General features: G+C 30.6%; 1 protein-coding gene across 1 annotated transcript in view; it reads left to right on the plus strand.

Moving 5' to 3' along the window:
• The first annotated feature begins 455 nt into the window (after positions 1–455).
• Positions 456–12,104, plus strand: part of LOC103576307 (uncharacterized) — a 40,331-nt gene continuing 28,682 nt past the window's right edge. The window contains exons 1-5 of the mRNA XM_014444495.2: positions 456–1,259; positions 9,597–9,924; positions 10,002–10,301; positions 10,393–11,390; positions 11,467–12,081. Coding sequence (XP_014299981.1) covers positions 1,160–1,259; positions 9,597–9,924; positions 10,002–10,301; positions 10,393–11,390; positions 11,467–12,081 — 2,341 coding nt within the window. The 5' untranslated portion in view covers positions 456–1,159. The remainder of the gene's footprint in view (positions 1,260–9,596; positions 9,925–10,001; positions 10,302–10,392; positions 11,391–11,466; positions 12,082–12,104) is intronic.

Genomic DNA, 12,104 nt, shown 5'->3' on the forward strand with positions numbered 1-12,104 from the left:
AAGGCCGATTACAAAACGTAAATTAGCTACAAGCACTTTTAAAGAGGAAGGATTCCTCTATTAATTCCGCTTAATAGCGACTTAATATCTTGCAATGCCAAGGACCTATACATAATTGAAAAAAAATCAAAATTTATATGTTAATTAAATGGGAAAATTTTAAATTCATTTAGCGAGTACTTAAAATTAAAATTAAGAGCTCATTTTCGGTGAAAATTTTTTTGTACATGTTGAGAACATTATCCCGTCGATGGACCAGAAAAAAAAAATAGTCGTAACAAACGAAGCACCCTAATATATATATATGCATATGTAAGTATATACTAAATATATATTATCTACCTGTATATGTAGTTATGTCAAGGCGTGGCGTTGGGTTTTCCGACTATAGTCCAGTCGTAACTTCATGGGCCGTATAGTGGGAGAAGCTGTGTCTGATGCCCCATTCTTCTGCTGATACCTGTGGCCATCAGCCAGTACGAAGTGAACGACCGCGACGCAAACGCGAAACCAAGCGTGTTAAGAACATTACCATTTGCTATTTCAAGTACTATTTACGTTTATTCAATACATTACTGATGTTACTGACCTTCTAGCTCTGAAGTGTCTACTTAGAGAATATTTTCTTATTAAATTTCTATGAATCAAAGTTCATTGTTGTGAAAAATATATCAAATGAAAAAAATTGATTTTTTATTTTGGATAGAATAAATAATAAATTTATGATAAAAGTAAATTTTAATTTTGATAAGTGATCACTGTGAAACAGTTAAATACAGTTAATTGAAAAAACGCAAATTCGATTACACGAATCTCTTAATCCGAGAGTTTTTGATAAGTAGGTCATTCGATTAAAAAATCTTGTTACTGTACAAGAAGAAATTCAAATTGTTCTCTTGAAAAACTATAAGCAAACGAAATAATAAATGTTAAAATTTTGTTAATTACAACTGATTTGTACAGAAAAAAATGTTACGACCAATATACTACTCTGGACTATTATTTTTTCATAGTAGTAACGAACTTTAAATCTTAAATGAAGACTAATGCTTAAATAGAATGAAGATGGCGGTGGTTCGTTATATTATGGTTTCATTTTCAAATTTAGCATCGTAATTCAATGATTCAAATAATTGTTTAGTCCAACCGTTGAATTAAGATGGTTGAATTGTGTTTAAGAACTTTAAAAAACAGACAACCAACAGTTGGAAAAATGTCAGTGATATTGTTAGTTTTCTTGGGTTTATTTCAAAATTTAGGTAAATTAATTTTTTAAATGTGCTATATCTTTCGCTTTTTATTAATTCTAAATCTCATTTTAATTTCTATAATTATAGTTATATCATAAGTACAGAGTACACATATATTAATGCGTGACTCATTTAAACAAACTATAATACATATTTCTCTTTATACGTCCGTCCATATTTTAAACCTTAAGGAGATTTTAATATTAAGAATGATTTTACCCTATATTTTACAATTGCTTCGTAGCGATGACGTAAATCAACACTTTCTATTGAAATCAGGGTTTTTTTTTATGAAACGTTATTGACGTCAGTTGAAAGTTTCTCATCGAAATCATTTTTTTATTTAAAAATTTTATTATTCTATACCTTGATAGAAAAATTAAATCAGTTATGATAGTTCTTTTTGTATGCATTGTAAAGATCATCATCTAAGTTTGATAAAAATGAAATATTAATAAATAATAAATAAATTATTATAAAGTTTGTTAATGAAAATTTAGTTGAATGATTTTTACTAAATAAATTTCCGAAAAATGACGAAGCTAAAATTATGAATGCAAAGAGAGAAAGCCAAGAAATTTTGCGTGACAGACAGATTTATTCTTTACACGGTTGTTTTTGAATTTTCTTGATCCGGTTTTCTTTTTTTATAATGAATGGATTATGATGCGAAGTCCGCATTCATGCAAACCATAAAATATCATCTCCATGTTCGTGACCTAAATACTATCGTACACCTAAAGCAAAAAAAACGTTATTATTATTGATTATTCTGGAACGTGTAATGTTTAACAATATATTAGTGTACATAAACAATTAATGTTACTTGACTCGAATCGGTAAGGGAAGAAAAATTATTTAAGCTTATATCCATACAAAAAATAATACCGTGTTTATTGTTTTTTTTGAGTAACTGAATGAAATGAAGAACTAAAAATAAATAAGTAAACTGAGTGAATAAAAATAATTTTAAAAATAACCCAAAAATATAAAATATTCATTTTTTAAAATGCAAATAATAAATTTATAGTAAGTGACATACAGTACATAAATGCGAAGACGTTTCATCATCATACTTTCGCTTTGTGTACTGTATTAGACGAGAAAGTGTCATAAAATCGTGATATTCTGCATATAATATATACTTACAAACGATCCAGTCATTAAATAAACAGAAAATTAATTTTTTCCTGCATGATGTATTTAGTTAAACATTTTCTACTTAATATTTTCATGAATTTTCACTCTTAAATTATTATTTAAACGATGTTGAATGAAATTATATTTGAATTGAAAAAATAGTTTACTTATACTTTGAAAATGTGAAAAAAAAAATTTTTTTATACGTATAAAAAACATTTAATGAATTTTTATAAGATAATAGTAATAAATAGAAATGTATATACATTATGGTGTTATGAAGGATTAAATAAATCGCAGGTAAAAATTTGTGTACTTAACTTGTCAATTTATACAGATAATATAAAAGTTAAAAAGTGATAATGAATAAAATAGTGAATTATAAAACTCACGAGCAAACGTCGTAAGCCAAGTGAAAAGAATAAATATTAAGATACCGTTAAATCTTCCGTTACAGCCTGGAGAGCTGGGCTACACATCAGATTGAAACATACTCTCGTATGGTGCGTAAGCGACACACCGACCTCACCAGGGACATTAGTGAACATACACATGTGAGACTGAGAAAGGTCATACATAACTTTGTAGTTAACAAATAATTTCAGTTTTCTTAAATAAATTCCTGTAAAATATGTACTTACAATTTACATTAATTCTTCTGAGATCTAATTTAATAGTCTCTGTTAACATATTCATACATTAATGATATAACAAAATTATACATTTAAATCTTGAAGAAAAGACAATGTTAACAAATAAAATTTTAAATTGTATGTTTATATACTTTAATTTGTTCAAACATTAACTGACATTCTAGAATTCTAGACTGACAAGCCTCAATTACAGAACGACTCACCTACATTCTCACGGTTCTCGTCTTTATATATCCTGAAGTTATGGGCAATGCATTGATGTCCGTGTTGCTAGCGGGAGTCGTAATCTGGTAGAGCATTAAAAAAAATTTGGACGTCGGTTGGCCCTGCGGGCCAGCCCCGAAACGTTCCGCTGTTTTTGAGCTTCTTGAGCGTGAAAAAATTGTTGTAAATACATTTTCGAACTCAAGCTCGAAAATACTTTTGTATGCCGTTTTTTTTTTTCGACAAAAACCCGTTTTGTACCATTTTTCTCCAACGATATCTCTCAAAAGAATTGACCGATTAAGACGGTTGATGTCGCAATCAACGCATTTTGTTGTGTTCCAGAGCTGATCAAATTCTGGAATTGATCGGATAAGTCGCTTTGAAGATAATCGAAGAAAACCGTTTTTCACCATTTCTTTTTCGATCGATATCTCTTGAACGAATAAACCGATTAAGATGGTTGAGGTGGCAATCGATGCGTTTTATTGAATTCTAGAGCTGATCAGATTTTGGAATCGGTCAATTAAGCCATTTCTGTAAAATTTAAAAAAAACTAAAAAATTTTTTTTTTCCTTTTTTGTATTTCTTCTATATCTTAGAATTCATTTGATCGATCGATTCGACATTCTCAGAAAAGTTGACGACCAACAAACTCTATCGATCAGCACCTTAACCATCTCAATCGTTCAATTCATTAAAAAGATATGAAGAGTTTATATCCACCCCCCCCCCCCCCCCTCACACACACACATACGCGCGCGCACTTGGACATTCTTCTAAAAATAGTTAGAATAGCTTTCTAGGAGCTCGAAACGCCGACATCTGATAAAATCTTGATTTTTGAAAATCCGGGTGAAACCAATAACTTCCCGAATTTTTTTAAATTAACAATTTATCTAGCGGGAAGTTAAAAATTTGATAGAGATTGAAATATTTAGGTAATTAGCATATTTTCAACGTAATAATTCGTATACATACATATATTTGTACAATATGTACAATAGATCAGTCTCTTTAAGTACAGTCCGTTGATACTTCAACATTGTTCGCGTTTGTTCTTTGCGACAGTGCCCATATTCTACTTTCCACAACCGTTAGCCTACTGCATTATTTACTAATTTATTCTTATATCCTTATTATTTCCAGTTAGTTTTTACTCGACTAATTTTAAACTAAATGTAAAATAATGAGTATTATATTACGTTACAATTATTTATTGAAATGCGGAGTCACTATATACGTATACGTATATACGCATCCGTATGTTGGCATGATAATTTTCATGATAAAATTAAATTAAAGATTCCTTAATAAATTTATCTGCTAAAAATAAAACAAACACATAATTATATAGTAGCCTCTCCGAATTTTTATCAAATACACGGGAAAATTGAAATACGATTGATTTCTGTGGAACAGATTCAAGTGCACTTGTTGAAATTAGAAAAAAAAATACTAAGTAACTGGGATGTTGTGAAATTAAGTTCTTGAAAATATACAAATAGGAAGAAAAAAAACTATTTGACCGAAGTTGGTATGTGCTAATAACATCAATTTTTTTAGAATATAAAAAGACTAAATAATATTTTTTTGCGTTAATGTGCACCAACAAATGCTGAATGTTTAACATGTAGTTGGCGCGATTTTTTACAGAGAATCTGTTTTTGGTGAGATTTTTCTTTTTTTCTGTAAAGTGGTTTGTATAATTATAAGAATTAGGCATAAAACTCCAAATATCTTTGTGGACATAAATGGTGTAATGTTACATTGATAAAAAAATTTGTTTGCAAATTAACAGAAATCTCACTTTGACTTATGATATACACGGAAAAAAAAAGTATAGTTCCTCGAACGATCTAAAGTATAGTAACTCGTAGATCGTTACTAATACGGTAGGTATACTTATGGTAACAATACTGTATCGTTCCTGTAACTATACATTAGATAGCTGTAAGCCCTATACGACTTTTCATAGTCATCACCTCATACGCCACTGTCTAACCTAACTAAATATCCATTTTCGAGCCTATTTTGTGTATCGGGTATTATTTTTCAAATATAACAGTAGTCCAGTCGACCCTAGTGGATCCGATTTCACTGAATCCCCTAAAATCTCACCGTGTAAATATGAAAAAATTCCACACAACATACACTTAAATTACACCGTACTCCTCCGGGTTACACGATTTTTACCTGCTATTCCCACTGGAGCTTCGATAGAAAAAGAAGTACACTAATTATTTTACTCCACGGCTGATTCAGTGGAAATTTAAATTGTATGCTTAAATTACATACTATACAAAGTGTTAAATAAATTGTAAATTTTTGTTTATATAGTAGAGACTCTTAACTTCTTATTAAAATAATTTTTTTTTTGTAAGTCCAAGTTTAATTTCTAAAAATAATTATTCATGGAAGCATTAATAATAAAAAGTTGGAAAATCCAAACATGCACAACTCATTTGCTCATTCAATAATAAAAAACATTTTCCTAAACAAAAATAAAAATCTGGAAAACTTTTAATCCTGTAGGCCAGCCCCAAAACTTCTCGCTTTTTTTTGAGCTCGAAAATAGTACTGTAAATACACTTTGGAGCTCTTTGAGTTCAAAAATATTCATTACTGCATCGGGTTTTTCTAGCTTGAAGAGCCCGAAAAAAAGTAGCCTTGTTTTACATTACGAAAATTCAAATAATTCGGAAAAAGTAATAATTCTTAAATTTATTTTTACGATTATTGTTTATGAAACGCAAGGTTCGTCAGGAATAAATGTAAGTAATTGAAAAGAAGTTTTAAATTAGATCAGAATCGAACAGAAAACAATTTTTTTAATTATGTTTAATTTTATTGAATTTTTGTAGCCTAATCTATAGCTTAACTTTTTTAAACTCAAGCAGTTTGAAAATACTAGTGTGAAAAAGTATTATTGAGTTCTAAGCGCTCAAAAACCGCGAGATGTTTTGGAAGTGGCGCACAGGATCAAACTGATTTCAGATTTTTTAATTTGTTAATTATAAAAAATGATTTCGGATTGATAAATCATTAAAAATTTGATGTAATACTCTACCACCTTTAAACGAAGTTTATACATTATTATTACGATTAAAACGTAAAACGATTCTTGTGTCAATTATACGTACACCTTCCCATGAATCACCATCAATAAGGTGAGCTCAATTCTCAATATTTTGTGAGCTGCTAAGAAATTATAATAATAATTAATAAGTATTTATATACTTTTGTTTGAAGTTAGTGCCGCGGTAGTTATGAACGCAGCCAAATTTCAAGAATCAATAGTTTAAAAAAATTTGTTTAAAAAAAAAAAAGGCAGCTAAATTTTTTATGAATTATCAGTTTCCAGGTCTTATTTTTTTTAAGTAATTACAATTTAACCAAAAAAAAAAATTTTTTTTGACTTTCAATTGCAGATGAAAAATAGATATTTACGTCATAAGGCCGTGAAGTGGCGGTTTTCTGACAGCGACGATATTTCGATATGAGCTTAAGGTTTATGGTGGGAAGGTTCGAAACGGGCGCAATTTTAACGTCCAAGGCGTAGCCGAGGACGGAAATTTACGCTCGTTTTCGAACATTCGCGTCACTAACATTAAAGCGAATATCGAAAAAAAGTCGTTGTCAAAATCGCCACGAAACGACTGAATGACGTACAATATTTTTTATTATTATCACTCCATAAGTTTAACTTTTGAGGGATAGGAGGCAAATAATGACATTTTTTTTTTTTTTTAATCAATAACTCGTAGATGAATGTAGATATTTCTTAAACAAATAATTGACTAATTTGTATTACTTGTTTTAAAAATATACGCTGATAATTTACTTGTATCGTGTATTTATGGTTAATAAAATGGCGTGGTTATATTTTATTAACATTACGTCCGTATCGTAATAAACTGCCAGCAGAAAAATAATTAGCGCCATTCAATAGTAACTAAGTTTAAACTTTACTCAAATTCATTGGTCGGTACACTAGAATGCGACTTTTTTTTGACGATCTCTCTCAATTTCGAATGGGTGTACACGAAAAGTTCGTAAAAAAAAGGAGGGGGTAAAACTCCACTGCCTAGGCCGTGAAAAAAAGACGGTATAGTAGAGTCTCTAAAAAAGAGTCCCTCTACGGAAAAAAAAAAAAAAACAATTTCACTCTCGGCGTTACACGTTAAAAAATAATTTAAAATTGGAGTATAAACATAATTTAAAAAGCCGGTCGATAGATGGCGCCCCGATATGCTAGATAATAATAATGATAATAAAAAACAAAAATATGGCGGCTATATCTTTTCGTGAATTGTCAGATGTTGATTTATATTAATTATAATGAATCCAAAAAGTTTTGAATAGTGGTTTTCTCAAGGGTTCTTCTGTTTAAGAATTCAAGTGTAATAAAAAAAAAAAAGATCAATCGGTTGTGTATTTTTTTAGTTAATGTATTCACCAACATCTGTACATACTTACGGACATCACAGGATTTGTTTATATTTTTTTTTTTAATCATTATTTTTAAAAAAAGAGACTTGAAATTGTATTTGTTTTATTCCTCCATAAATTATCTTTCAAATGGTATGAATTTAAATCTTTTCAGTATATTTGAACGAGTGTAAAATGTTTTCTACGTGAGTGAATCAGCTCGGATCGAGAAAGCGTTAGTAAAACACATCTCATTGCTTCGCAAATGAGTTGTGCAATACTAATGCTACGATATAAAATAGGATATACTATGTTACCATCATAAAAAGGTACTTATCACTCTGTCAAATAACAGAGGTGTACTCGTGCCAAACTTGCTTCCAGCATTTGAATATAACCGTTCTGAAATACGTTTCTTACCAGGGACACTATAACTGGTAGGCGCGATCTCATGGCGAGCATCGAACTACTTCTGCTGCTGCTTATAGCACCGGTGACTTCCCTCTCCTACATATATACATATATATCTTTACTCCCAAGTTATTTTTCTTTTAGTTTAAGCATTTTTTTTTCTTGGTTGGAGAATACAAAAATTTTTGCGTTTAAAAAATAGAACTTATTCCGAGAAATTTTATTGTCTTCAAACCAAAAAATGTTATATTGTTTCAAAAAACTAACACATCTTCTTTAAAAAAAAATATCTCTCATATTTAGAAAAAAAAAAAAAACTCCTAAAACAAGTAAAATTTTTTTTTTTTTAAGCATAAAAATATGTTGACTTAAGAACGGTTATCAGATAATTTTGTCCAAGCTTTTCTATGCAATAAAAGCTCTAAACGTAAAATAAAGACACAGACCCGATGCTTTACTCTATGAACTAGCGAAGTGCACTTCAATTTTTTGATAACTTCCATTTGTTTACGAGAAAAGCTTGGACAAAGTTCCCATTTACTGTACAAGTGCAACAAAGATAGTACCGTTTATCCAGTTGAGTGCGAATAGAGAAACAAATGAAAACGCGTCTTAAGGGAAAAAAAATTTTGATTCAAAATAATTATTTACTACCCGGGAAAAAAAATTTTATATAATTATATGTAAATGGCTATATATAATTTTATATTTTTATGTATCGATTTTGGCACGATATAATTTTATCTAATTATGTATATAAACATAAATTATATATAACTTTATTAAGTTATATATACAATAACTGCCATGAATAAAAAAAAAACTTGCTGACTCGTGGGCTCGAACCCAAACCTTATTGATTCGAAGTTTGGAGTACGAAGCACTGTGCTGAGTTATACACTTGAAAGATAAGTTGATTGTATCTATTTGGATACAAATCAACTTTAGAAAATTGAAGATATCAATAGATAATTGATTCTATTATTTGCATTTTATTCAATTATGTTATTGTTTATAGGGTAAAGAGACCAATAGCGGTATACCAACTAATAGCGGGGCAATAATTCCTTCTTTTGGCAAATTAAAAAAAAATGAGAAGTTAAAATCTTTTAAATTTAACTAAAACTGTTTTAATTTTATATCTCAGTTTTTTATAACTTAGGTAGAAAAGAAGAGTACCAGATGCATTTTGTAAAGTGATAAAACTGAGAATGAGAAAAGAAAAAGAATGAAATACGTAGACATACCGAGCGAAAGAGAGAGAGAGAGAGAGAGAGAGAGAGAGAGAGAGAGAGAGAGAGAGAGAGAGAGAGAGAGAGAGAGAGAGAGAGAGAGAGAGGAAGTCACCAGAACGTCAATCCCTCAGAGAACCGTTGGTTAGCTTGCACATTGATCAAATGTCTTATGTCTCTTGACAAGTAGTTTCTATAAATCCTGTTACTCCAATGGCAATCTCAAACATTCAATTAAACATATTAATATAAAAAGAAAAATGATTTTTTTTCAGCTGTTGGTGTAATTCAAAATACACCGACGTATCTAACGCCATCACAAGAAGACGTAATCTTAAGTGCGAGCTTATATAATCATGATAGAACTTCATTAGGATCCAAAAAGAAAATTCAAAATGAATTAGCAAGTAACTTTGAAACGATTCAATCAACATCACAACTTAAAAGTTCTCAAACTCTCGAAAGTTTCAAACAGGAAAAGGTGGATTCAAATTTTATAGAAACGAATCATGATAGTGGATGGGATAATGTTATTACTGCATCCAAACATATTGATGACATTGATGGAAACAGTATTGAAGTTAAACCAGCAGAATATTTAGAGTAAATAGATATTACAAATTTTCACTGTATATTTTTTTTTTTTAATTTTCAAGAAACTAATTTTTTTTTATATTCAGTATTAAATCTACAAAAGCATCTGATCTTCCGGGGGAAGGCGAGGGGGCTCCGCAAAAACAAGCTGCTATGTCGGAGCCCCATCAGATAACTGGATTAATCCAACAGCGACAAAGTCGTCAAGAAGTTCCGAGGATTTATAGTAACCATACACTTTTAGGCATGCAAACGGCTTCTATAAGAAGTCGTCAGGCCAATCCTGATATTCAAGACATTATAACCGGCATTGTTAAGCTGCTAAATGGTAATGTTAATGTCGCAGCTAACACTATTCGACCTCACAAACCTGTACAAGCTACTAGGTATTTTAATTGTTGATTTTTATAATTAGAATAATAAATTGGTGTATTATTATAATCATTAATTATAAAATATTTTAAAAAATGTACTTAGAATCAATAATAGAGGACCCCCGAGGATATCAGATTTACCACCATTACCGCCAGATCTTGATACTCCAGGAATGAATCCTCCTCCACTTCTAGATTATCCATATCCATTTGAGAAACCGCCAGCTTTGGGAAGGCCATCAATAAATCAACTACCCCCTATTCAAGAAAGACCAACACCTCCAAGGCCTTTTGTGAATGGCATTTCAACATCAGAATCTGTCGTATCAATGAATAATAGACCTTTGAATCGACCTTTTCAACGACCGGTTAACAATCAACGACCTACTGGATCTTACAACCCTTTGATACCAGATGGTGGATATTATTTTGAAAGTGAGAACAATAAAGATACCTTGAAACCAACAAATATATCAATCACTCAATCAGTTAATGATAAAGACATTAAAACTTCGGAATTAGTTACTGAAGAAATTATTACTACACAGAAACCACCAAAATATCAACCACCGTTAGATCAACATAAAAAAGTAGCTGATAATACTTTGGTACTTGGCTCTGATCTTCAACCAATTCCAATACCAACTCAACTGGAAAATAATGAAAACCCAGTTGTACCTTTAGATAATCATAAATCATCTGAACTAATAAATTCATCACAAGAAATATCTATTAAATCCGAATCGATAGAATCAACTACTATTGGTCAATCGGGTATTACAAGAACAACTTTAAAGATTGAAACTAGCTCTTCAATTCAAGTAATTGAACCTACAAGAACAATAATTGAAGTTCAACCATCAATTGTTCCTCTTGAAAATAATTCTGACAATATAAATTCAATGTTTTCAATTTCTAATGAGACAAAAACTGTTATTGAACCAAGTAAAGTTTCTACAAATTCTGCTTACAATAATAATTATCATATTTCTACTCCAACTGATGGTTTATTAACAGAAGTAACAACAACAAAAATAATTAACATTATTAAAAAAACAAGTCAAAGCTCGATGTCGACGACATCTTTCCACAAAAATTCAGGTAGAAGTTTTTTTTTATTTGCGAATATTGTACGGAATAATATAGAAATATTTTTAAAGTGTTTGTTATATTTCAGCTACTTTGAATCATTATCTATATCGTCCTAGACCAGGTATAGTCCTAGATGATACTTTAGACTACACAAAATCACCAGGATTAGCAACGCAAAGACCTCATGCGCCTCTACGACATACGCCAACAGGTGATATCTTTGATGTAACTGTTTCAGCCGTTCAAGGTGGTCCTGGTGAAAGTGTAAGAGTATCAGTAAATCCTACAGGCGGTACTGACGTAATTCTTACCAGTGCTGTTGATGGTCAAAGATTTGTTAGTATCGACGGCAAGAGAACCTATTTAAACTTGTTCGATAATTCTGATGAAAATGTACCAGCTTCTAAAGTTCCAATAAATCCGAGTAGAACACAAATACCACCAATTACTGGTACAGGTTATGCAGTACCACAAATTGATACTACGTCTTTAGTTACAACAAAGCCAAATGGATCACAAAAAAGGCCAATTTTCTATCGTCGACCGACTCAGCCAACTGTAAGGATTGATACTTGTATTGTCGGAGACACTAGCACATGTGATGCAAGCCAACATGAAGCTTGTGCTACCATTCAAGGTATTTCTGCTTGTCATTGCAAACCAGGATTTGCCAGACTTAGCGACTCGTTGCCGTGTAAAAGTTAGTATATATCTTTTCATGAA

Source organism: Microplitis demolitor, chromosome 4 (genome assembly GCF_026212275.2).
Source record: "Microplitis demolitor isolate Queensland-Clemson2020A chromosome 4, iyMicDemo2.1a, whole genome shotgun sequence".
Classification (NCBI taxonomy): domain Eukaryota; kingdom Metazoa; phylum Arthropoda; class Insecta; order Hymenoptera; family Braconidae; genus Microplitis; species Microplitis demolitor.